Genomic DNA, 27,916 nt, shown 5'->3' with positions numbered 1-27,916 from the left:
GTAGCCGGTGTTCCCAGCGCCGTGCTCGGCCCGCCGCCGACCGTCCAGCCGTATGCCGGTCTCGATCGATTCCCAGCCGCGATAACACAGGCGCCGAGTGTGCGCCGTTTAAGCCGCGCGCCGACCGCGCCAGAGACGCACGCGGCGTCGGCCTGCCCGGGCGCGACGCCGTCGACGGTGTCGACGGTGCCGACGCGGCAGTTGGGTCAGGCAGTGGAGGTGCGCTGCCTCTAAAGGCGGTGTTGTGCGTGAGCCGGGGCCGGGCGGAGCGCAGCCGACGGCTCGGACCATTGAGCGAGGTTTGTGTAAATGTTTACTCAGTGGAAGCTATAAACTACAGGTCTCTCTAGTGATCGGAGCGCTGCCGCGGTGGCTGGCGCGCTGTGAGAGGAGGTGAGAGGAGCTCGGTGAGAGGAGGTGAGCAGTGGTGCTGCTGCGCCAGTGGTGAGAAGGTGCAGGAAAGAGGAGGCCAGCAGTAGCACTAACTGGTGCCGAGTGGTGTTGCGAGAAGTTGAGCTAAGTGTGCGGCTCCCAGCCTGCCACCCAGTCCGTGGTGTAAAAGTCGCAGCGAGTGGTGAATCTCGAGTGCCTTCAGTGCAGGGAGAATGTGACGACTGCTGTGAGAGGTTTGTGGGGAAACAACACTCCAGTGCTGCTGAGTGTTGGGCGAACGGAGAGCCGAGTGTCAGGGAAGTGCAAGAGTGCCTTTGGAGTGCCCGCAGTGTGATTTGTGGTTGATATTTGCATCTATTTGGTGTGATAACGTGATAACACAGCTGTTGGTGTGAAAGAAAACCACTTGGTGGTGTGGTGACCATCTGTTGTCCACCCAGCCGGCCCTCGGCGGTGGAGGGTACCCTCTGGGCGGCGCTGCGGCGAGTGGACGACCGTAGCCGGACAGGGCCGGGGACCGGACGGAGGCAGCCGGCGGGTGGCCGGGGCGGCACGGCGTGCACGACCGGCCGCCAGTCGTAGTCCCGCGGTGAGCCGGAGCGCAGTGACGCGCGAACCCGCCCGCAGGCCGCCCGAGCGCCGTCCGTACCGCCCGCGTGCCGTGATCATCACCCCCCGGGCACATCAGACTCAATCTGACCAGTCAGGAACTCGAGGAGGTTTGAGGTAGCCAGTCGACCTATCTAGCTGTCGGTGACTCTTGACGTGCCCGTGACCTCCCGTGACGCGGCGACACGGCCAGGTCTGTGGTGGAGGAACTCGTGACCGGCGTCACGGCTAGCGCCAGTCTCGGCCGACGGGGGGCCTGCGCGAGCCCTCCGGGCGGCGCCATGAGGACCATTGAGGAGCGCGAGGACACTGCCAGCGAGGCCGACACGGCCGAGACACCGTTCCCGGCAGCACAGCCCATCAACTACGCCCAGCTGCTGCTCGAGAAACGAAAACGGTTTCGGAAGACCCTCAGCCTGCCGCAGATCATCGGCAGACCGTGAGTGGGCGTGGCCTAGAGCAGACAGGGGCGGAGCTTCCAGGAGACAAGTTTGGGGTGGGCCTTGTCATGGAATGTGGGAAAGCCTTTGGGATAGAAATATGTGGATGATGTAGTGTCCATTTCTCCCTAACAACCATGTTTTCTTCCCAATGTCTGACATGAAGTCATAAAATGCCATAAAATGATGTTATGAAATGCCGACCAAAGAAAAACTGAAAAACTGCAAATAAGGCAAAAAACTGCTGTAAAAGCCCTTCATTTAAAAATGAAACATGCAGAAAAGGATTTACTCCACCAAATCCATTAATGCTCACTTATTTTTTTCTGTATCTTGAACAGTTCTGGAGACCAAACACAATGGTATAGGTTTTGGAGCCAAAAATGTGTTACGGAATCGTTACCAGTTCAAGGGAAGTCGAAGAGGGAGAAAAATCGATTACGAAATGTAAACTGTTTATTCCGATGTGCTATATTCTGAACGTAAATGACTGAGGAGAATGGAGAATTACTGTAAAGAGCGTGACGACCAAGTGTAGGGGGAAAGAAGATACGGAGAAAAGTAGATTGATGCCCGTGAAAACGTTTTTGTGTCTACCCCTGCATGCAAGAAATATTCCACGATTTCTACTTAACGGTCGCGAGAAAAGCAGTCGCTTTCCTGTCGGATTGCATGTGGATGATTGAAAAAAAACACAGTCATGCAAAAACAGGGGCGAATCTTTACTGAGCTTGCATCCAGCTGTGCCCTGCTCACCGCAATTCGTGCTGAACTGATGCTGTTGTTGGTTTTCCTCCCATTTAACCAAGCCCTTAAAAACTTTGTTATTTTGGATGTTGAGGTACAGCTTGGCTTGGCCTGCATTCTTTGCGTAGCAGATCAAGCTAAAATAAATCCTTGCACGCTTTTCATGTTATAGCATCGGAGACATTTGCCAAATCATAGCTGAAAACATTTCATTTATTTGTTTTTCTTCCACGAGTCTTGCAATTTGCGGACTATTGCGTCGTATATGTCAGTCCAGTGCCAAAACATTCGAGCTTGTCGGTGTTTACATGCTTCACGTCCGACGAAAATGCACAAGAGCGTGCGTGCAATGGCACACAGCCATGTGCTTTGTTGAAGGCTGGGGCGGCCGACGGGGTAGTCGTAAAGCTTCTGTGCAATGGGGAAAACTCGAAAATAATTCCTAGGGGTCTGGCTAGTTTTGGCAGACAACCTTGATGCGTTCCGACTTCAAGGAATGCGCTTACGTGACGGTAGGTTTCCATCACGCGAGAATATAGCTGCACCTGACCTCGAGAATGCACATATCAATGAGACTCCACTACAGTTGAAACATTGGGAAAGTTCTGGTCAGCGGTCCACTTCCAGCGTAATTTCAATAACAACCTCCGTGTCCCTACAAAGGAAACTTTCCTGGCCTTCTCGCTGTTCTGGGTAGAAACATAACACGGCATTGGGACGCTGAGGGCGGCATGCAGGCTGTTTGCAGCTCCGAGTGGGCCTTCCATAAAGCATGCGGCTCCTGATGAGTGGATCCGATGAACCCATGGGCTTCCTGCACGGCCGACACAGCCCCAAGGTTGGAACGTGATTGCGCCCCATAGTTCAACAGCAGTTGGTGTACAAATGTTTGGAATTAACTATCAAACGCCTTCTAAATTAGGCCGTACCTGACTACTTCAGTTACGTAAAAGTAAAAGCAAATGAAATACATATTCAAAATGATCAGCTCGAATAGAGCTTATCCTTGATGTTCGGATGTCCTTCCCAATCACATGTCTTGATTGTCTAATCGTCGAACTTAACCGATCAGTTAATTAAGGTGGGCACTATCGCGTGACAGATCCCCATTCGCGGCATCCGGTGTGCTGTCTCTCCCGATGACGTTGCGCCTGAATCTATTGAGCTTTGACAAACTGCACTTAGACCTCAGTACGGAGCTGGTAAACAGCCAGAGGATCCAGGGTGGATCTCAGTTCCAGCATCGCCAGCGAGCATTGTCTAATGACCGCGCCGAATTCCTCAGTGGGTAAGCTGACACGCAATCCGTTCCCAAATGCTTGACACCATCTCAGCGCCGCCCAAAAGCTGCATGCGTGGAGCTCCTCGGCATATTTGGCATACTCCTCTCCATATCAAATATGGAGAGTGATTTTCGGTGTCGGACGATAATGAGGATCCGCGCACGGGTCTGTGTGCGTGTAGACGCACTCTCAATGTGGCCTAACGTCTGTGTGCGTGTAGACGCACTCTCAATGCGCCCTACCCCTGCTGAAGAATAGAGCACTGGCGGCAGGCACACACGCACACGCTCCGAATCATGCCGCCACCGTTTTTAAACGATGATTGTCTTACGAAATGTTACGCCCTGTGAATGTACGGTATATAAGTGATTATGTCTTACTTTTTAGTGATCATTTTGGGTGCGATGAAAGTGATAGGTGCATACCTAAAGATGCCGCGGACCGCTGGTATTGATTTAACGGATAAGTAGAAATATCGCTGTAATACGACGTTGGCTGCTTGATTAATAACTCTGTGATACTTTTTAACAGTGTCTAAAAAGTATACATGGCCACCCGATGTTCCTTCGATCGCATGCACGACATTGTCATTCTCGTGCATTGACCCGGATATCTAGCCAATGCTGCAAACGTTTGCAGCATGCAACTATCGAAGCAAGTCGATCAGAGGAACGCCCCTTAATTTTTATACCGTTGTGGTGCTGTATAAACTGAGCTGGATCGTTTTCACAGAAGCCGATAGGACGTATTCAATGTTTATTTTTTAACAGGAATTTCCAGCAATTCAGTGTCACAATAATTACATTTGAAGGCGAAGCCTCCTACGGCATTTGGTTAGCGTGTCGTATTAGAGCATTGAGTCTGCCATCACGCGGCTTATGCTCGTCAAACTTCAACTACGCAGGACTCATAACGCCGTCATCATTCCCTTGATATGCGCACTGAAAGTAATACCGGCAAATTGTGAGGAACTTTATGACCTTAGGCGATCATCGAGTTTGACGCGCTTGTTCTGATGAACTGGTATAAAGTTCGACGCTGGCTTTAATTGCTGTCAGTTGACCGCAATATTTTCCCATTACAAACAGTGCCGCGCTCAACTCAGCCACTATCACCTGCTGACGGGTATATCATTACGGCGCCGGGCCTGCAGGGCTCATCAGGTCATGGACCGGGTCAGGGGCTGGCCGGTGATTTCACAGATTTCACTCGGATCGGGGCTGCTGGTACCAGCATACACGGCCGCTAACTGGGCTGAACGCGATCCGCTTATCACTGCACTCGGCGAGATCATGGGTCGCTCTAGCCCCACACACACTGTATCGTCGCAGCAGTCGCGGACTAAGCCGATTTGCCCTGTGTGATCTGTTTCACTCCACGACCCCACCCTGTGCTAACAGCTTTGACTCTAAACAGCGCACTGACCCCTCTGCCGTGACCCCGCGTGACCCTAGAACGACCGGATAGCAAACCAAATCGGCCAAGGGTACGTTATGCAATATGCAGTGTGCTGACCGGAGCCACTAACCAACCGCCGCCGGTCTTTGGACCGTGAGAAGTATCAGTATGGACGATCGATGGTGATGTGGGACTGGTCCGTGACTCTGCCGCTATCACTTCCTCCGTGTCACGTGACGTGACACGTGACCGCTGAGGACGACTTTGAATGAGCACGAGACCACTTGCACATGGGTCTGTTTGGGTTTGTCTTCTACTGACCGTTTTAGTGACGCCACTCATTGTTTGGGCCACCGCTGCGAAGCATGGCATGATTTTATATGATAACGTTTATTTTGAGATTGATTGACCATAAAGGACTGGCACTCGATAAACGATAACAAACAAATGAACAAAAATAATGGCATAGAATCGCTCGCGTAGTTAGTTTATCCCATTTACGCCCTTCGTTGCGTTTTCGCAACGCAAGCAAGCGTCGACGTGATCGAAGCTTGAGAAGTATGTAAAAGAGACTAACCGATGAGACAAGTTTCAGCGTGTGTAGCATGGTTGTGCGCATGTTGCTACGCAGTTACAAGTCTGTGCGGCCGGTAAGTTACTGCCTAGAGCTCCCAGAGGGAAGTCGAAGGTTTTGTGAGTGATGACGTCACGAAAACCAAGATAAGTAGGCTAAGTGCCTAATAATATCATAATGAAAATTGTGTAAACATATTCTGCAGAGTCCCTACAATAGCGTAGATATGCATTTTGTTAAGAAATAATGCTACAAAAAGGGTTTGTGACTATTTTCAAATATGACTACGGTCGCGTTGCGGGAACGCAACGAAGGGCACATCGGAAAGACAGCGGTGTTGCGAAAACGCAACGATGGGCACATTAGCAGGGTAGCGGAAGTATTAATATCAACAATAGACTTCACTCGTGATACGCTGTGGGTTCTCTCTTTCTCTCCCCCATCTTCCTCCCTCTCCTCCTCGTTCCCCAACTCTCTCTCTCTCTCTCTCTCTCTCTCTCTCTCTCTCTCTCTCTCTCTCTCTCTCTCTCTCTCTCTCTCTCTCTCTCTCTCTCTCTCTCTCTCTCTCTCTCTCTCTCTCTCTCTCTCTCTCTCTCTCTCTCTCTCTCTCTCTCTCTCTCTCTCTCTCTCTCTCTCTCTCTCTCCTCTCTCTCTCTCTCTCTCTCCCTCTCTCTCTCTCTCTCTCTCTCTCTCTCTCTCTCTCTCTCTCTCTCTCTCTCTCTCTCTCTCTCTCTCTCTCTCTGTCTCTCTCTCATATTTTATAGCCATGAGGCTGTAGCAGCGGAACATCTTCAATTACGGGGGGGGGGCACTGCCGACTTTTGGTCCCATTCTTTCCATTTCCATTTCCATGCAACGCCTATAGAGATAATGTTAAAATGGCAAAATCAGGGGGCGTGGTGCCCCGGTGCCCCCCCCCCCCCCCGCTCCGCCGCCTATGCCATGAGGGAAGTGTATACTGTATAGGTATGTTTAGTGCAAGATGCGTTCGCACGTAAAATGTTGCGACACATTTCATATTTGCTGGCTCAAACAGCCAGAAACACTCCTTTCTTTTTCTCTCGCAGATTATCGGCCTCGGGCTGTTCGTTCACTAAGCAATGTGTTCCCATGCATCTGAAAATCGCATGGTAGGAAAAGGACCCATGCATCAAACGGTCGGCGATGCTAACGGAGCTGAGAGATAGTTAGGTCCTTTGAAAATTGGATCTACTATGTACATTGTGCATATATAATGAATAACGGGGATGTATTCTGGTATCAGGCGACAGATAGGCATCGCCATTCTCTGGATAGAATCTGCTGACTACCAACATTTACGTTAGAAAAGATAACTGAGGGTCGGCAAATAGTGGGATAGCCCCCCTCTGGGGTAGCTGAGCCCTTAGGCAGGGGTAATGAGGGCGGACCTGGGAAAATAATAATTTTTAGGATTCATAACTCGCATAGATTCATAAGCTGCTTGATGTAGAGTATACGTTTGTTTTCTTACTTTGATAGGTTTTTTTTATCTAACCAGACCATTTATAGAGCTAGCAGGGTTATTGGAATTGAGGGAGACATTTGTCTGACCGGACACGGTTAATCGTAGACTGGAGACTGAGCCCAGTCAGTGGGCAGGCCACGACCCACCCCCTTCCCCCCTCCCAAGCACTCACTGCACCCGGCTACAGGCGCGCTCCTAGGTGAGCTGCCCGATTGCGATATACGTTGCCGGTCCAGCCCGGAACAGGGGGTTGAGGCGTGGAGGAGGATTCAACTATCCTGAAGATGGAAAGGACGGATTGGCGTCGAATCACCATTCTGTCCTGGCATTGTCGCGAGAAAGAGGTTACACGTGAAGGTCGCTGAGAGTGGGGCCATGAAAATTTTGGTTTAGGTGTAAACATGATAAACTGGGAGTCGATTTGTTGTGATGCGCTACGCCTTACGCGGGTAATTTGTTAGAGCCGGATCGGTCCTTTTTTCTTTTTCCTGAGAGTGGATACGACTAACCTGCAATGGAATTTAACTTTACTGCTAGGAGGGTGGTTAACAATGATTGCGGATATACGCGCATACGTGAGGCACTGGTTTACTCCCAATCCTCCGTTTAATTGTATTCAGTGTGGGGTCTGATAGGTGGGGGTAATGGCTCTGTCCAGCTTCCAAAAAGAAAGCATCACCCTGGATACGTGTCGACCACAACTTTAAATTAACAGCAATGGACAACGTAAATGGTTGATAATGACCGTGTTGCCATCTCCCCGTTCGCGAATCATGAAGTTATGCTTCCTCACTGAGGCTCTTAGGCGGGTTATAGAGCAAGACGGATGTGGGTTCCGCATTTTCAAGCAATAGTTGTCAACAGTTGATTGATGTTTTGTCAAAACATATTAGCATATACGGCAGTTCAGTGTACTTTATGTCCGTCTGATGTGCCCGTCGTTGCGTTTTCGCAACGCTGATGGCGCCCGGTGTGCCCTTCGTTGCGATTTCGCAACGCATGTTTTTTACGTTTTTCTCGAAAAACTTTTGCTGCAGGCAAAAATTATTTTCGATTCCATGCAAGGCCCTGGTAGGAGCATAACATATTTTGATTTCGTCGATTTTCATGATGGTCAATATTCCTGGGCATAAATGGGTTATATAGCCTTGATCTTGTGGTCGGTCCTTCTTTTATGGACCCATCCTAACGGGCCTTGCGTTTACCTTTAATAATCTGAGAAAATATATAGGGCGGAGACTTCCACTGGCGTCCAACTGGCGTCTAACTGAGCAGACGTCCAAGTTGGCGTCTAGCTTGGCGTCTAACTGTTGGACGGAGACCTCCAAGCCAGACGCGTCTAAATTTAGCTGTCGCCAGATAACGCCGCCGCCGTCCAGCTAGACTCGTCTAAGACATAGACGCGTCTAGCTAGACGCGAAATAGAAGTCTCCACCCATGGGTGGAGACTTCCATTTCGATTTCTGATTTCTGTGATAATTCCATCCTCAATTTGACATGTCCAAAGCCGAAAGGAATGGGCAGCCGATGTCTTCTTCGCGAATACGTCACAGAGAAATCGAACAATCCTTGATGTGTCGCAAGGTGATCGGCAATCGCAAAGAATAATTGAGACCTATAACTTATCCGACATGACCCAATTTAGTGCAGGAGAGCTGTGGAAATAAGCTTCACTCAATTGTAATTTAGACATCTCAGGGCATGTCATTTTAAATCCTTTACTTTTACCGATCCGGTACTTCTCGCAGATTTCTGGTTTCATTCCTCGGGCTACCTATACGTCATATTTAATCTCTTAGCCGGTCTTTTATAGCGCTTCATTCAACCGTATCGTATTCGTCTCCATTACCTACGTTATGTTTCTTTGTTGCGAACACAAGTACTAGCTTGTTGTAACAGTGAGCCCAACGCTGTCAAAGGGCTTTATCTTCCTGAACGGTGATAACAACTTTGGCAGGGGATATTTCACCAGGTCTGTGCCCGTGTGCCCTGGCGTTTGTTGGTCGCGGTGTTGAGGGAGGGGAGCAACACATTCCCTCGGCGTGCAAACACCAAACATCACTCGTCAACAGACCGCCGACCCCACACAAACACGGCATAAACAAACACATGACGCGCCCGAGATTTACTTTCTAACGTTGCGCGAGACGAACCTGGGCTCGGCGGTATTTCTGCTGCCGTAAGACCGATGCCAAAAACTTCAAGTTAAATAGTGGTTTGGCCGTTAGCCTACCTCTATTGACGCCATCATGGCGTTAACCCTGGTGCCCCGATGCACTAGATTGCCGCGAGATTTAGCGCAGTCGGGTCATGGCAGTGCCATTGCTGTGCACCTCAGTCGAACGTAGCCAGCGTGTCGTGCGTGATTTATTTATAACTCATTCACAAGGACGTTTCTGAACTCCCCAAAAAGCATCTGTGTCGTTTGTGTGTTCGTCTTGTCGGGGCTCGATCGGGCTGCAAGCAGCCGCTTCTTTTGTTGCCTCCTGTGTTGACCGGCCTTTACGCGGAATGGCCACTGATGTGCAGCCCCCAGTCACCGGCTCGGAGAATCTGACCCCGTGAGTACCGACTGACCCACCCGGCCGGGTCCCCCGCGCGCCGCGCCGGCCGCACGTCGTCGGTCGTACCCTCCCGTCGTTACGGTCGTACCCTCCGGTCGTTACTGTCGTGCAGTGTCGTATTCCGCCGCAGTGGACGAGCTGCAGCAGGCCGCGGCTACGGTTTGCCGCTCGTACTGCCTTGTAGAGCTGATAGTGATCGTGGGGGCCGCGCCAGGTCCGGGTAGTGTGGTTTTGTATTTGGTGGTAACTTCCTCCGTATGTCATATCGTAAAGGCCGGCTGTCGTGTTTTAGGCTGGGTGTATTTTAGGCCAATTGATTACCAATGAGTGCGGCTGTCGTTGGACGTGCAGTTGCGTGCATGTATGGATTAAGTACCGGTGCCATCCATTGCAGCGCCAAGAAGGGAAGGTCCGGTCCAGCTTCGCCAAGTGCGTGCTCTTCGTGGTACGTGAGGAGGCCTAATGAACTATTGAACTCCGCTTCCAAGTTGGCTTTGTTCTGCGGAAACGAAAGTCAAAGAGGATTCTAACTTCCACGGCACGCACTGTGCGCAACTTACACGTCAGCATTATGCTCTCGGTCGCTGCATTGTGCAATGTGCATTGTGCAATGGCCTCCTGTATACATATTTAGTTCCTGTTTCAAAACAGAAGTCCTCTATCGGTTCTGCATTATATTTTTGGTTATTTTTCCCTTATATGCTTCACAGTTTTTCCCAGGGATGCGGAGCCGGAGCCGGAGCCGGAGCCGGAGCCGCCGGAGCCGGCATATTTTGCCCGGAGCTGGAGCCGGAGCCGGAGCCGTGAAACAATATAGCCCGGAGCCGGAGCCGGAGCCGGAGCCGTCAAAAAAGGGGGCGACTCCGGCTCCTTTTCTTAAGAGGAAACAATTATTTACCTAGTTCGGTTTGACAGTACAAGGCGTAAAACAATGTGGTATTCAAACTAGCCTTGTTATACAAATACAGAAGCAACGTGTACCAATCCCATCGCCTTTTTTCTTCCACTCGTATTTAGGTAATTGATCGCATAGGGGATGTACTGCGTAGAAGCCGGAGCCGGAGCCGCCGGAGCCGGATCATTTTACTCGGAGCCGGAGCCGGAGCCGGAGCCGCCATGACATTTCACCCGGAGCCGGAGCCGGAGCCGGAGCCGATTTTTTTCTCCGGAGCCGGAGCCGGAGCCGGAGCCGTCTGAAATTTCCACGGCTCCGCATCCCTGGTTTTTCCCATCTGCTGTTCTGAAATAAGCTTGTAATTTATATTTATCCCTGTCCCGGGAGGATAAGTCCGCAGTGCGCTCGCTCTGTGACGCAGTCTACACTGCGACACTCTCCACATTCCACAGTGTCGCAGTGCCCCTCATTCCGCGTCATTGCGGCGGCCGCCGTCCCTGTGGGACCACAACTCCGACCCAGTGGCGGCCAGCCGCACAGATTGCCCCTCATCCGGCGGCTCCTCTCGTCCCACCGGGCGTCTCACTCGTCCCGTCATATCCCACTGGTTGCCCCCTGTGCGGCGTTGTGGGTGTCCCATCTATCGTCCCATTATGTCCCACCACCTCCGACCGTCCCCCTTGTCATACCGGTCGTCCCCTCCCACCGCGTCCCTTCTTCCGTCCCACCGTGTCCCACCCACGGGCCCACTGTGTTCGTCCCACCTACCGTCCCACCGTGTTCCACCTACCGTCCCACCGTGTCCCACCTACCATCCTGCCGTACCTACCTCACTTATACCGTCCTACCGTGTCCCACACACGGGCCCAATGTGTTCGTCCCACTTACCGTCCCACCGTGTCCTAGCTACCATCCCACTGTGTCCCACCTATCGTCCCACCGTGTCCCAGCTACCATCCCTTCATATTTCATCTGCCCTGTCCCGCCGGTTATTCGACTCTCGGTCGTCCGGCCTTGTCGCGCCGTACCCCTCACCCCGCGGCCACCCATCTCATTATCTAATGAGTACCGGTCCGACGTAGTCCGCTGAGCCCTGGGACGAGACCAAAGGACCTGCAGAGAAGCCCTCTGGCTGGTCAATCAATACACGAACAGCGTCAGACCATGGTGAAACGTGTCCGCTGCGTCGCTCCTGAACAGTTAAAATCCATTGTTCTGCGAACCTGGCCCGAAACACGTGGACCTACAAGTGTGTATTCTGGTGGGTTTGATGGGGTTTGCTGGTCACGGTGATATTTTTAGACGAAGGCAAGTGAGGTGCTGAGTGAAGCAGGAAGCAGTTATCCTTGTACTTAGCTTTGTGCAGCCAGTATATGGTCGAGGAATCAGGCGTGAGTGCATTTGTATGCCGGTGCCTTCACGCTAATACACCCATTCGAGTCGTTGATAATCGTCGCGAGGAATGCATTGTCGCCGGGTGTCATTCGTTTGGCTTTGTGTCCGCTTTCACGCCCCTAGACTTATGATGGATAGGACGGAATGCTGTTTGTTTATACAGAGTTTGTTACATCAGGTTACTCGGGGCTCTTCTGTACCGCGTTTATCATCGAGTGCTTGAGACTTGAAGCACACTAAACAAAGTCTAAAGGACAAAGACTGTTCCATTCGCAACGCTTATTTTCCCAAAATAGTGTAAACAATTTCATCATCCTGAAATGGTTTTGTATTTCACGACGTGGTACAGATGACACATAAACTTAAAGTCAATCTTATACGTTTTTCTCGCAAGTTTATCCTCTGCATTTTATTCTCTTCTGCCGTCTCCTATAATAATGCTAACCTTTTCTGCTGAAAATGGACCGCTCGCCCTCCTGTCAGTGTGCTTTGAGTCACCTCTGGCTGCCTGCGGTCCGCTTCAATAGGTGGCTGAAGGGTTTCCTCTGTATGCTGAGGGATTGGGCTGCCACTCGAATACGACAGCCCTGTGCGGCAGAATGACTGGCGGCCAGTCAGCCTGATTGTCGGCTGCCAATGTGGTCCACCGGGGGCACTAAAATGTGGGCGGCGTTGGCGGAAAACATAACGATACTGCATTCTGTCAATATTCCAATGGGTGTCGTTATCAACAGGAACGAAAATTGAGTTGGCTGCATGATGCATAATCGCGAGTGTGTCATTCAAAACTGGCACATAACACAAATCCAAAGTTTCTCAGTTATCCATGGATTTAATGAAAATTTGTGATGCTTTACTGATGGCAATTATGTTTATCTAAATGTTCAGTCTCGAGATGTTGTCATGCTTATGCAGCTTGGCATGTTACATGTCAAATCCTACCAAGAATTCATACTGAGGCTGGTAAGGGAACTTTCTCATTTCCATCAATTAAAGTCTCTTGTGACGATATTGCATTGTTGTTGCAGCGGCTCTGCTTTCTCGCTATCGTCATATTTCATGGTGCTTTGTTGTTGTTTTTTTTCTTCAGAGGTTTGTTTTGGGGAAGTTCCTATTTTGATTTGAGTCCAGACTCTTCACAATTTCATACGTGTAAATTTATTACCGGCTTTCTTTTGACGAATGACTCCCAGAGGTTGTCAATACGTGAAAGGTGCCTCAGACATGCATGAAGCATGCTTTATTCAAACCTGTATTCTCATCTCACCTCACCAGTAAGTTACTTTTTCGGCAAGTTACCACACGCAATGTATAGCTTAGACAATCGCTGCATGCACTATGTGGCGTCTCATTTAAAATAGATCACCATGCGCGCAGGAGCATATGTATATAACCTAGTGGACCACTGCTGAAATAGCTTATCGTCTCCTGTACACTAACGGGGACGTGCCCGTAGTCTATTTTGGACTGTGCATGTTCACAAAATGGCGATTGTCCAACATATGTCGCTGCGTAAAACATTACTTAACAGGCCATATGTCAACGCGGGTTTGGTGTGATACCAGGACAGCACGTCGCTGTCAAAAATAGCGACGTACGGCTATAATTAGCCTTAATGTGACACGGGATATGCCAGGGCAGGTAATTATTACGACAGACACTGCGTCTTTTCGGCTGATGTCCATTGTCCGGTGGAGTGCATGGACCATTTATTCATTGTTTTGGTGGGCTATATTTAGCATAGGAGTGGCTATTTTTATATCGGGATCTGGCAATCTTTGTTTATGCTCGTTGACAAGTTTACCTATAGTCACACTCACATGCATGTTCAATGCATTGTTAGTGGACCAATTAGCAAGAATTTCAATGGTCCTTATTGGTTGAGCTTCATACAGGAGTGGCTATTTTACTTTTTATGTTTGAATGTCAGATGTGACTTTATATCAAGAAAACTGTTTTCATTTACGTAACCAATTAAACTGTGGGTAAATGTTCATATAATCAAATCCATTCCCCGTTGAGTCACAGAACATGTTTCAAGCCTGATCGCGGTTAATTATTTGGGACAAGCACGGAGGAATAAGCCGCATCGAATTTCACATTTCTGAGTTTACGCTTGTTGAAGAGACCTGGCACCCTTAAATCTGGAAACATCGCCCTGAATCTGGCATTAGAAGTGTATCCTGCATGATTCGTCGTCAATAAACAGGTACACTGAGCGTTTCGAACCATCGATACTGGAATTTTATAGCCGATGTCGCATAGTGAGCCTCTGGCCCCTAGGGGTGGTATAACGAAAATGGTGTTGCTATACGTACGCGTCCAAACGATCTACTATTTTTGGAAGAGATTGAGAACTTCTTTTACATTCGAAATAAAATGCACCCTAAAAATAACATTCACCCAATAAAGCGCACCCTTATTTCGAGCTATCATCAGAGGCCTCTTGCACCAAAATCCTCTTGCACCAAAGCTTGGATTATTTTGCATCGCATACCCAGTCCAAGTCTCAAATGTAACAATTAGCGTGCAAAATTTAGCAAGCACATGTAGGATTATGTATTGGGCTATTGCAAACAAATTTACCACTGTTAGATTAGCTTATTCTGAAACCGGTTTTTCGATTTTACCTAGCTAGGTAGTTTGGTGCAAGAGGCCTCAGGTCTTGTCACTTCTTTTATTTCAAAAAGACGACTTCTTGAATGCAGCTGCAGTTGTGATAAGTGTTCTTTTTACGCCATACATTATACGCATCGATTCACTTTCAATTAATTGGGCACGCCTCATGTTACGCTTAAAGGTTATCCCAAATCAGGAAAATGAGATTACCTGTCGGGGTCTTTTTTTATAAATTTAATCCGAATGGCTGAATGGGTCTGGTAAAATTAAAATAATAATTATTGTTCGTTTAAGAATAGCCCACTGGCCACTGTTACATAACATAAATTGAAATTCAAATCAGCGTGCTAAAAGCGGTGTTGAAAGATGAACTTTAGGAACGTGAGTCCATATCGCCTCATATTTTACCGAACACCGTTACGTCAATAGCTGGTGATGCCGATACATTGCGCATGGATCAATAATGCATACGCGTATGAAGCATCATCCCTCACACTAATAACGCTGACACATTCACACCTCCTTCAAACTCATCCTCTCACACTGTGCTACTCTCCGCAAGCACGTCATATGCCGGATGCCGTCGACCTTCCTGATGACCCTGACTCCTGCTGACCTGAAGCGGCCTCCGACCGACTCCGACTCCGACTCCGACTCTGGCACCTCACTGAGACGCGTCGGCAAACATCGGCGTCGCCGCGCCGTCACTCAGCTTCGAATGGAGCCGACATTACCGGCAAAAGATGACTGGATTACAGTCTGTCGCGACGGCCAAGACGTTGATTTGCGCTGTGGGTTTCAGCGCCGGGCCTAGCACCGAACCTTGCGGGAATCCACGCGGCGGCCGGCGGGCGGGACATAAATTCCGGCTGGGCCCCGCTCGGTGTCACCGCCGCACACTGCACCTGAGACGACCCTCCGCATTCCGGCGCCACGCTCCGACCTCTGACGTCATCACGGTGACGTCATCAGGGGGCCATCTCGGCGCCATTCGGTGGGATGATGGCCAGGGGCTAAACGGTGCGGAGCGGCGAACGGGCAGCGTCGACAGCGGTGGGTCGGCGGTTAGGGCGTCAGCTGTGACAGACGACATGGTGGGGATTGGACGACGGTGCTCTGAGAGGCTCGAGCTGACCCGCCGTGGGCGGAGGTCAGGGGTGTCGGTAGGATTTTCCGCGCCTAAGATGATTAGGATATGAATTTATTGTTAGGAGTGTATGTTGCAGTGCTTAGTTGATCTTTTTCAACGCCTTGGGTATTTAGCATCCTAGTTTGAGGCTGCTTCAGGCTGCACCTCTGAAGTTATTTATTATATGAAAGAGAGAGAGAGAGAGAGAGAGAGAGAGAGAGAGAGAGAGAGAGAGAGAGAGAGAGAGAGAGAGAGAGAGAGAGAGAGAGAGAGAGAGAGAGAGAGAGAGAGAGAGAGAGAGAGAGAGGTGTATAAAATAAAAAGCCTCACGGAAAGGCAGGAAAAGAGGTATGAGAGAGATTGAGGACGAGATGGTGGTAGCCACAGTCGTTGCAAATTGCAATGGCCGCGCCCGGGGCGAATCCGTTTGGCGTGCTCCCGAGTGTCGGGGCCATCGTGTGCTGACTGCTGACCCTGTGACCCCAGAGTTACAGCCCCCGCACCGGGCCAAGGGAGGGGCAGTGACATGTCAAGGATCGGTCTCTGGCTCGGTTGGCTTCTGTCCCGTCTGACGGCAACGGTAGAAAAGAATGCAGACGTTTCAGAAATGGCTTAGTGCGACTGAGCTGTGTCAAGCCTGCAGATTATGCGGAGGAATTTATTGGCTCTTGTGAATAGCGGTAAATGGAGTTGGCACGCTCTCTGTGCGCATATTCATTAGTCAGTCGCTGAAAGTACTCTGTGGGTCCGATGTGCGTGCGTGAAGCTGGCACTGTCGTTTCGAAACTTGAAAGAGCTGTGGTTGGGCTTAGCACCGCCATTCGCACGTGGATTATGTAGACGTAATGTATGACTATAGATTGAATGTGCAAACTCAAAGATGCACGGCACATTTGCAAGACTATCGAATGGTCATGTGTGGGTTAACCTCACGCAATATCTCCAAACCAATTCAGATCTTTTTCCTGTATGGTTGCGAGCTTCTGAGGGCGAAACGAATTCTACAAATTTATATCTTGAGACACGACTTTTTTTTGCGATATTGGAAATTCGCCTTTTCCCTTTCGTGTTTCAGCGTTACGGACATATGATGCCGTTTGAGCTCACTCACTAAACCGCCATGGCAGGCTGCAGGGGTGCCGTGCTTCAAAGCCGTATAAAGGCGCACAGGCAGCCACCAGGTCGTCCGCGCTGGCCACTAAAGCCCACCGCCATACTCGAGGTCCGAGGACATCATACCGCGGCGCTAACCGCCTATGTAAATGTCGCTTTGTTCGCGGCACCCGCCACGGACGCCGGCGTAGTCGTAACGTCCGCTTCCAACGTACACCTTCATGCATGATTTTGCACACCTTGTCGATCTCGCAGGTCTATGTTGGTTTAGGCGTTGACCTAGTTTGCGTGCTGGGAACCCTGCGGTTTATTGATGATGTTGCCGTCTTTGGAAGGAAATTTATGAAGTGTGTTGAACATCGGTTCTCGTCTTATTTGATGCATTTAGGTGTACTGGATTTCATTATTACCTGCTTCCTTGCACATCCCTGCCAGATTTACTGTTTGCTGATTGTTAATGTCGCTCATGTCTGATACACAGCGGTACTATACCTGCGGCCTCGATATCTTCTGGACACATCACGACAACCATTGCCAGCGTCGCTATATCGGCGGTAATGCAGTCGTCGCTTGTCCCCTAACACATCTGACGTCAGTCGTCTCGTTATCGCGCTCTGCATTGATCTCGTCGACTATAAAAAGCCGGTGAAACCAGCGCTGGGGCGCATCTCAGCACAGTTCACCGTGCTTGCAAAAAAAAATCTTAACCAACGACTAGCTATCGGTGTGGAAAACTATCCCAGCGCAGAGCGTCGATCAGCGTGGATAACTCATTCATTGATAATTCCGCCCACACAGTGGAGGAGTGGCCACCACAACCTTGGTGTGCGCGCGCGCGTGTCCTGCCACGTGATGTGCCGTCGACAGCTCTGTGTCCGCCTCCTGCCGCTCCCCTCAGCGTAGCGTGCTGTCCTTTTGTCTGGATGAGGGCCCCGGACAGTGTGTGGTCGGTAGACATCGGGACAATGCGTCGCGAACGTCGCACTGGCGTCAGCGATTGTCACCAAGCGAGCGGTGGATGCCGGAGCTTTGACTCAGAGCAGCATGTGACTGCTGTCGACGGCTGCTGGGACGGCTGGGATGGCTGCTGGAAGCTGCTGACAGCTGCTGAGGGCTGCTGGAAACTGCTGGCAGTTGCTGAGGGCTGCTCTTGGCTTGTGACGTCCATGGCTGGCTGGTTAGCCAGTTGGCTGGCTGGTTGGCTGGCTGGTTGCTGCACTATGCAGGCTGAGCTGGTGTTTTTGGCTGTCGCTTCTGGCTGTTGACATATGTCGTCCAACATTAGTATCTGACATTGTCAGAAGGTTCAGTGACATCTCTGATTCTTGGACTTAGCTCGGAATGTTTCTGCATTCGCTGGAACGTCGGTGTGCCTTAACCTTCCAGGCGCTGGGGGGGGGCATTTTTTTGCCCCCCCCCCCTTTAGTTTTTTCAATATATCTCGAGAACCGCTGCGCCGATCATCACCAAACTTTCAGTACCCTCCCGGGAGTAGTTAGCGCACATGGTGACCAAAATTTTTTTCAAAGGCTATGATAGGTTGGCCGCTAATGACGTCAGAGTGACGTCATTTTTGCCATTTTCGACCTAAAAAAGGTTTCGCGGGAAGAGCTGTCAGGCCTACAGCTTTAGAGATATAGAAAAATGTTTCAGACATAAAAGGTGTGGAATCAAAAGGGCTACAAAACTGCTATTTCGATTTTTCGAATTTTTTGGATTTTAACCCCAAAAAATAAAAAATAGATTTTTTGAATATAATAGCCAAAAAATCCAAAAAGTTTTTTAAATTTCGAAAAAAAAACAGAATATATGTGATAGTCCCTACCGCCTTCTATCTACATACCAAATTTGAGATCGATACCTCTTTTTTTGGCCAAGTTATAGCGAAAAAACTTAAAAATTGATGACGTCAAATTTTCAAACTCAATTGTTAGCAATTCTAGACCTCGTAGCGCAAAAAAAAGACCACCATTAGACTCCCCGTGACGAGCTGCATCGAATCGATACCCATTTTATGCAAAAATATCAAATTTGAAATTTGACCTTTTTTGACCTGACCTTGACCTGACCTCCACCAGAAAGTGACCTAAACCGTACCTGATAGTCTTATAACCAACACCATGGAGATGGAAATGAAAAACTGGCCATAAAACATGCATCGCATAACCTTTATAAAGTTGGGCTCATGTGGTGACCCTTGGTGACCTTTGGTGACCTTTGGTGACCTGACCTGTGACCTGACCTGGTATGACCAGTGACCTCTAATAGCAACATATGTACTAGACAACTGACGCCTTATCGCTGATTTTCGACAAAATGCGTTTTACTCGGTGTTATAGCGCTTTCCCTAGAAGCCCCGTGAACGGTGAAACATTTTATCTTTGACCTGACCTGTGACGTCATCGGTGACCCCGAGATCAATGAAATTTGGTTTCCTTCGACAAATTTGACAGGGCTATCGAACGCCGTTTGAATTTTTCGGATCCGTCCAGCAGTTTCGGAGATACGGGGGGGGGGCCACCGCGCGGAAGGTGGCTGGTAGGCCCACCGCCTGCCGGGTTAATCGTTGGATCAAGTTCGAACGATAGATCAGTTCAGCTGGCTGATGAAAGGTCAACACCGAGATCAGGCAAAGAAACGCCCGTATTTGACATGTTTCTGATTGAAGTGTCGAGGTGATCTTTGCTTTTTCGGCCGACCATTTTCATCTGGGCTTCTTTCGTCAGAAACATTGCATCACCCTCCGCTGTCGAAGGGCGTTTAGCCGACGTATCTCCAACTGACCTTTGGCTGCCAAGTCAGTGACTCGATTTTATTCGACCGCACTGCCGACTGCATCTGTGCTCCGGCTAGTTTGCCTAGGAAGTAGGAAGCATCCAGAATATATGCATTATTCAGAGTAGCTGCTAGCGATGCTTCCCTCCTCAAAGCGTGCGATAGTGAACCTTCAAATAGTCCTGCTTACGCTGCCGCGCATGCTGCATGCAAAGCTCCGCGCGCTGCCATCGTGTTAAGCTGTTAAAAGTCACCATGATGTACAACCTTCTCTTTGTCTGATCACCAGTACCGGGGACTCGCTGGTGAGTTCCTGGATCCACGTATGCATGGTGCTCATGTTCGAAACATTCCGAAATGTCAATTGGAAACAGTGGTGACCTCTTTAAATCACGAGCTGTTTCCATTATTCTGTCACGTGAACTGCTGCACTTTTCTCGCGCTCGCCTTGCAAACTGATTTTGGAAGGGCAGCGCAGCGCTGGGTGACATCTTGTCACACGGAAGGGAGGCCTTCCTGACAGTGCCCGCCCCTGTCTGGATTTGTCTACCATTGCCATCGAGACGGTGCGCCGTCGCCGCATCGGCTAGGTAATGAGCTGCCCACACCGGGCGCACCTGGCTCACTTAGTGCATGATCGCTGTGATCGCACCACCGCATACAGCCGGTGGTATGAATGTTTCAGCACGCGTAGATTGTGCCCGACTGGGGCCGACACAGGGAGTAGGGACGTTGTTAATGACCGGGCACCAACCAGCTGCCCCGGGCAGTGGACTGATTAGAACCGAAACCTTTTTGTCCATCACTGTCTTGTATAAATTGTGCATGTCATGCATCGTGTGAAGGCGATGGACGTCCGGTATTCAGACGGCTCACCACCGGGCGAGTTTCAAGTGAATAAGAGTGGTGATAAATATAGGTGATGGTCAACTGAATATGCTCCTAATTTGCATCACCAAGCCGACCCTGGGCGGGGCTGAGTTTGCTCTATGGAGCTGTTGGCGGACAAATGAGAGCCCGGTCCCCGGCGCCGGTGCGTCGCCTGTGATGAAGTGGTTCGGAGGCCCTCTGCAGTGTCGGTGTCATGTCCCACCCGGCGCGCCATTAGGTCACAGGCCGCCCAATTGATCGCCGCGAGTTTGGCGGTTGGACCTCCCATGACCGGCCCGACCACGGAGATACCAAGTTGGACTCCGCTGGCTCTGACAGCCCCCGGCCGGAGCGGGCCGGCTGTGGTGTGGGCGGCCCGAATGGGATCGATTCTATAAACGGCGGGCAGGGGGCTCAAACTAACAGCCCGAGAAGTTACAAACCCCATAAGTCCCACACCCCCGAGACCCCTGCGTCCCAGGAATGTCCTGACGCACATGCTGGATAACGTCCGGTGCGTGAAGACCGGCATAAAAACTTTTGACTTGATTGACCAGCATCTCACGCTGACGATTGGTTCACTGAACCATTGCTCGCCTTCCTGTGGTTATGCTGGCCCAAGATTACTTTACTAATATGCTAGCCGTACTGAGTCTGAGACCACGCTGGGGCTGCGCTAGCCGTGTTGGTCGTTCTTGGGCCCTGCTCTGGCCTTACAGGGGTCGTGCTCTGACCGTGCTACGCTCCGCTGACAAGATCCCCGGGGGAGGTCGGGTGCCGACCATCTCGTTAGCGCCGGCCACGGCCTGCCGACCCATCCATTGTGGCACCGTCCATCCTGACCACCCCGCCCGCCTTTGTGCCACTCAGCGTGTGCCCCGTTCAGATCGCAGCCCGCTCTATACCGGTGCGCGTGACGGAGAATCGTCCCAGTCGAAGGTGGGGAGCTCCCGAGATTAGACTCGTCGTCTGCCCTAGATGACTGGGTATTTCCCATCACCCCTCGCTGTTCGTCCGTCTTCTGTGCCCGATAGCGGTCCGTCAGATAACTGGCAACTCATTTTCGCGCCTGCCCTCTTCTCGCCACAGGCACTGCTCCAGAAGTTTGGCTATATAAAACTGGGCCGACAATTTATCGTGGTCGCTGGCCCGGCCGGAGCTGGTCGGTAGGTACTAATTGGCGACCTTCCCGCCAGGCGGCAGCACTGCAGACACGGCGCAGTTCGCCTGTAAAAGCGGAACTGGGATCGGCAATGCCACTGCAACGGTGTGACGCTGTTTGTCGCTAACAAGCAATTATTCGTGCCGGCGATCGATGCTAATTTGCGTCAGGCTTGATGAAGGTAATGGGTCCTACTTTTTAACGCCGGGTGTCAATTATGGCGAAAGGGTGTTTGTCATAGGATTATATCTTCAGGGTTTAAGGGGCGTTAAGTTCAAAGGTCGTGTAATAAAGCAAACCGCAATTTATTAATCAAACTTAGGTATCCTTGAATCAATCAGACTGGGCAGAAGTTTTCCTGAATGGTTTTGAATTTGATTTTAGAGTGTCCAGGTGATGCAGACAATATATTTTACATGAATACGATCGTCATCATTTCGCAGGTCCAGTAAGGTCAAGCTCAGCCTGTAGGTGACCCCGCACTCATATACCTATACCGAGCAGGCCCATATTTGATGGGAAATTGTGGGAACGTGCAGAAGCTGTACGTTGTTCCGTGTACATGCTCATCATTTATTACTCAACCTTACTGGTCGGAAGTATCTAATAAATATTCATGTCAAGCTTCACTCATTTTATGAATAAATGATAAACGTGCGATCAAGGTGCCTGATTGTCGCGTCCAATAGGTTTTTTATTTGCCATATAATGATTTTCCATTTACCAGCGTCAATGAAGTCTGAGATAAGACCGGTAGGCTAGTGCAAAGTATCAGGATGATTGGTGATTCATTTTCGGTTGAAGACTTTTGCCTTATTCCAAGTTCCAACACTTGGGAGGCTCGACTGCAGAGGGCGTGCCCGGCTGTGAAGCCACAGGTGGATGGTATCACGCTGACCTCTGGTGGAAAGAGACTCAACCAATGACGGATGAAGGTGGCGCTAGTAGCTGCCTGAATGGCCGGACCAAGTCCAATGGGAAACCATCAGTGCTACCGAAGGCCGTGGCAGTGCGCTACCACCTAACGGAAGACTCACGTCTCTAACCCCGCACCACAATAACTTGTGCTAATGAGTATGTGGCGACATAAGCCTAGTTCATTTATTTAGCAAGTTTTATATCGGCTGGTTGATAATTTAAGGTGGTTGCGCAGTGCGCTGAAAGGCTGTTAACTTTTGGTAAGCCATAAGCGGAACCGGAAAGGCGGTCTCGGACGCCGCAGGAATAAAAAAGTTTCTCAAAAAAGTTTCTCCTTCCCTTCAGATTTTTTTTCCTCCAATTTCCAAAAACGCATCGGCTTTTGATTGCTTAGGTACGCACTACTTTGCAGTTTAAAACATTTTTTTTCTGATAAAAGCTGCTTCGTTTTCTCTTTATATTAAGGAAAAATGCTACAAATTTTCATCTATTTCGCCGCGCTGCGAGGAGCTATTTGCCCCAACTGCCCCCTCGGATTTATCGATGTGTTGACTCACAAAACTCTTGGTACCGAAAGTACTAACAAGCATAATATGATTCTTACGCAAACTTGAACATGACGTAATGCATATAGTGCGTTGTCCATAATTTCATCCTGAAAGTAGTTGTTACTCATGCTTATGAATCATTCACATGAACTCTATCTACGTCGGGGAGGGTATGTTTTTGAGACGCGCCATTGCTCTGCGAATCTGTGGTCGATTCTATCGGCGGACCCCCGCAGTGAGTGTCGCCAGTTCCGATACCTTTCCGATGGATGGTGACGCAGCCGTGACCTCGCCCTCCCGCAGCGCGTGTTCCCACCGTCCACTTCAGCGGCCCAATCCCCGGCCTCGACGGATGGCCGTCGTCATCCAATCTCGAGCACTCCGGATTACAGCTGATCCCCAAGTGTGACAGGGCTTCAGCTTCTGGCACTATCGCACGCCGCACGCCAGAACGCGCCGCCACCACGCGAAGGTGCTCAGAACTCGGAGTAGCCACGCCCCTTTACGTGGCGTCTGTCTCCACCCGGTGCATGGACCCACTCCCCCTGTGACGTCACAGTAGCCCTCAGTGACGTCACTCGATGACCAGTGGCGAGACAGGCGGTATGTAAAGAGTCAACAGGTCAGAAGTCGGCAGGTGGCTGTTACTCACAGACCGAATAGCTACTCGAGAAGCTGTTTTATTGAGATAGCAGGGAGGAGTAGGTCAAAGCAAATTATTCATTTGGCGAAACTGCTGTTATTTCAGTTTTCCTTTATTGTTTTGTTCATCAAATGCCCAAACCTCGGTGCCAAGTGGCATGGTGACTACTGGCCTACATGTTTACTTTCCTGCGTTTATGAGTCTTGTGGAGCGAAGCCATCTGAATTTAGTTTTAATGACTTCGTTTGTGACTACTCCTCGTAATTGAGTTCGTCCGTCTTTCTGTTCTGCTTTCCGAGGCAGTAATCCTAGTAGAGACGATTAAAGACTCGACAGCGCCTCTTAACTTCAGCAAAGTAAGTGCGAGGCCTAGCGGGAGATGAAGCGAGAGTTGATTTTTGTACTTGAATGAGTTCGAGTCTGAGTTGAGCTTAAAATGCGTTTGGTAAATGAATGCGCCGGAGATTAAATGAAAAAGATGAAAGGAAAGGACTTCAGAGTTAATGTTAATAAAAAACGGGAATATTCTCTTAGGAAAGGTTATTTGCTAATGCCAGAGTTCCTAATGGACTTTATAATGGCTTTTGCTTCGTGCTATGTGAATCTGAGAAATGATGAACTTTGAAAAATGTCTTGCACTGAATGTTCCCGGTACGGGTAGGTATTGTAGAAGTTGCGTGCATGTGTACAATACATTCAGGAAAGGCGAAACATCTTGCACGCATCACCACAGTCACTCAGCATTCATAAAACAAAAGGTACATATTCTTCATCTCTGTGGGGTAGGACGCTTCGGGCTATTCCTGTGACCCGGGGTTTCTGGGACGACAAAAGTTCGATGTAAATGTGCTTGAATATCAAACAGTTAGTCGCCAGTTATGAGAGGTGAGAAAAACACCGTCGTTCTCAAGTATGTAAAAGAACTTGTATAGAGTATAGACCCTCAAATAGGAATTTTATTTTTATTTGCTATACGACAATGCGAAACATATGCAAGAGGTGTATAACATGATGTCTCCGCGATTTTATGAACGAGCTATATGCGAAGCGACATTGAAGAAACATGGGAGAAGTTCAATATCTTTGCTGATGAGTCGTCAGCATCGTATTTGCTGGATGCATTTGCATTTCAATTTCTGTTTGAGCATGCGATGCATCCAAGAGTGTTTGAAGACTCATGCCTCGCGAAGGGCCATGAATACGGGAGTACCCCAAGCTGTTAGGTTGTCTGCAGGGAATCCAAAGTAATTTTCTCTGAGATTCCCAACCACAAGCCACTGAATATGCTCTCCTATTTCATCCCCATTTCCATACGTCTCTGGTTTTACCGTCACATATCTTAAATCCCAAACCAAACCAGTGGAGTAATGGACACTGTAATTGCACCTTGGCGTCGGCTGAATATTTGACCTATTACTGCTCGGGGCCCGGGAATGGACGGGCTAATAGAGGCTGTCTGCGGTGTCAGTACATCACTGGGTTTATTAGGCCCGCTCCCAGACAGCTGAGTGGCTCAGACGGGTGCCGGCCTCAGCGCTGCCGGCCTCAAACGGAGCGCCAGCTCACCATGAAATGGTTCGTGGTCGTGCGGTTGGAGGTGTGGCGCTGTGGTGGTTGATACAAGTGCCTCTTATATAATCGGCAAAGTACTTGTTTGCGCTGAAAAGAGGATATTCTTATTGCAGGAGTTTAGAGTAGGTCGCGTGGCTATGATGGCAGCTCATGTCGGATATATTCATGAGATTGTATCTGCATTACGGGCATTACATAAGGATGTTTCCATCGAAAATTGATGATCATAAAGGCGACAGTTCTGTCGCCTGTAAAATGGTGCTGCTGTCGGGCATACGCAAGGATCTACATGTCTCCATACAATGTTAATTTACTAGTTTATACACTCAAAAGCGAAGACTATGTAGTATTTACACTGCACTGTAGTCACTACAGGTTAGTAATATAAATTCAACAATAGTACTGGCAAATTTTTGTCACACAGTGAAGCAATTCCGCTGAGCCCACGCAAACCCAGTAAATCCCATTGCACCCCGATCTGACAATGTGTTCTCTCTTGTTTTCAGGTAAGTATCCTGCGTTCTTCGGTCGCCGCAGTGCCCACGCCTCATTCCGCTGCTTGTCAGGTATCGTGCCGTTTGCGTTGGTCTTCGTGTTCCTAAATTGATAAGTATACTCACAGATAACAGTAGTACTGCTGTTATCTGTGGTATACTGTATGTCAGTTGTTTATGAGTTTTTGATACGACGTCGTGCAGTTCCAGTACAAATTCTACACATATTTGAGATTTTACGCACCCTTTTACACTACCAGGCGCATTTCTTCAGCCAAGCTAAACCACACATGAAACATCATATTCACTATCAACGTAACTCAACTATCACCTTAAGATAAGTTAATCCAACAGCAGCCAGCATTCGTGTATGAACGACATTAACCCGTCAAGTCGAATTGGGCAAATATTAGTTAATCAAATTATACCGAAGAAAAATGACTATAGCTATCAGTGCAAACGACTTAGCAGTCAGCAGCCGACGAAGCATTAGTGTCTCACTCGCTGACTGTCGCGCTCACGAAGGACGACGAATGGTCTGGATGACAGCGGTATGATTTTACGGAAGTTATTTTAGTCAATACTTCAGCGAAATGACTCGAGACTTAAGCGCGCTGTAAATTAATTAACAAACTAATATGACTGTCTTCTGTTTAAAGGTGAACATTAACAGAGTATCACTCGACCAATACAGAGTTATTGGACGTTTCTGACGTTTTCATTGTAACCAGTCTCATTTACTGAATATACTCATCCTTCTCTTACAAATATGCAATTTAAAACCACCAATACCCTGGCTGTCCTGCTCCCGCTACGCTCCATCACCAGGCAAAGCTTTTATTTGACACTAAAGACTGACCCAGGGCGGTGTCCGGGGGTCCGACGGGTGAGCGACTGTCCGAGTTTTAATTAAACTGAGGTCGGCTGGGTGTGGATGGGGAGACGCCGCCCTAAGAGCTGAGCTGATGACGGGTCAGGTGTCAGCGGAGACGCCGGAGGTGATCGGGTCGGTGGGTGAACGTGGTGTGGATAGGGAGAGTCCCGAACCGGGTCTGAAGATATATCTGGCACCCAGGGAACAGATGGGCAGTGCAGTTGTTTTGATTGATTTGTGTTTTTAGGTGGCACTCATACAGTGCCTCTTGTTTATTTATTTGCCCGTTTTGAAATTGAGCCATCTTTCTCTTTTGCTTTCATCAGCATAATTACCAGCAATATTCAAGTTTATCTACGGCCTTTATTATTCCACTTCATCACCTGACTTACATTTGCGAGCCGATGTCTCGGTCAGTCAGTGCTCTAGTGCATTCCAGAGGGCCATGCCTTTTTCTCCGTGTAATTTGCCGTGACATTGGTCTGCACGGGCGTAATTTGTTGTACGGCGGCCCGTGCTCTGTTTAGTGTGCAGTGCACAGTCGGTCTCGGTGATACCATCGGCCGGACCGCGTCCCGGCGCGGGCACGGGCCATTAGAGGGCATAAACTGGTCTTGATCCAATCGGCTACTTGACTGACCAGACTGACCGAGCTATGAGCACGGCCGTATATACCATTGTCGCCCAGATACCATCGCTGCTTCAGTTCGCTTCGGTTCATCGAGTGCCGCCGGGTCGGTACATACTGCCATCGGCGAACACGGCTGGGTATAGGGCAATGCACATTACACACTGCATAGTGCACCAAAGATGTACAATTGTACAGCCCACCGCTAAAGTAATGTAGGGTTTTACCAATCTCGACGGTTGGCTTTGACTGGCGATTGTTTAATGCGGAGTGATCGAAAAGAAGATGTCAATAGCTAAAGTTGCAGCTGCAAGGGTGACGATACATATAAGCTACATTCAAAGTTTCATTGTAGTCTGGCTAATCGTTCCTAAGCTTCAGAAGCAGAACATACCCATGACTGAAACCACACATTACTTCTGCTGTGGACTGTACTTACAAAGAGCATCCTACCTAACGACGAGCGTAAAATCACATTAAGGTTCTTTAGTAGCAACAACCAAAGCATAGAATCGTGCCTGGAACTATTTGAATTGTAATGCAAATGAGACAATATGGTCTTGATGGGCGCTGAAGTCGACGGGTTTTCTGTTTTACCCCCAGTTCAATTGTTTGCTTCCTTTCTCCTAAATGTTTGTCAGATCGTGCATTTTAATGTGGTCTGCTTTTCACTGAACTACATAAAAGATGCAGCATGTGGTGAAAGATACATTCAAGGGGGAAACTTCGTTAAAGCAATCGAATAACAATTTGTCTCTCTCAACTTTGTCACTGTAAGGCAGGGAAT

General features: G+C 49.4%; 1 protein-coding gene across 10 annotated transcripts in view; it reads left to right on the top strand.

Moving 5' to 3' along the window:
• The window catches only part of LOC122373389 (cAMP-specific 3',5'-cyclic phosphodiesterase, isoforms N/G-like), a 140,437-nt gene that overhangs the window by 31,170 nt on the left and 81,351 nt on the right, over positions 1-27,916 (top strand). For 2 of the 10 annotated variants that reach the window (XM_043351489.1, XM_043351461.1), the window contains exon 1: positions 973-1,441. The exons of 6 other annotated variants lie outside the window; for them this stretch is intronic. In XM_043351489.1, coding sequence (XP_043207424.1) covers positions 1,284-1,441 — 158 coding nt within the window. In that variant the 5' untranslated portion in view covers positions 973-1,283. Of the gene's footprint in view, positions 1-131; positions 1,442-27,916 lie in introns of those variants that run through there. 2 more of the 10 variants (XM_043351442.1, XM_043351469.1) reach the window with 2 other exon arrangements.

This window comes from Amphibalanus amphitrite, unplaced genomic scaffold (assembly GCF_019059575.1).
Source record: "Amphibalanus amphitrite isolate SeventyFive unplaced genomic scaffold, NRLGWU_Aamphi_draft 000038F_arrow, whole genome shotgun sequence".
NCBI classification, from domain to species: Eukaryota; Metazoa; Arthropoda; class Thecostraca; order Balanomorpha; family Balanidae; genus Amphibalanus; species Amphibalanus amphitrite.
The sequence above is the reverse complement of the archived record's forward strand: the minus strand, read 5'-3'. Positions and strand labels throughout refer to the sequence as shown.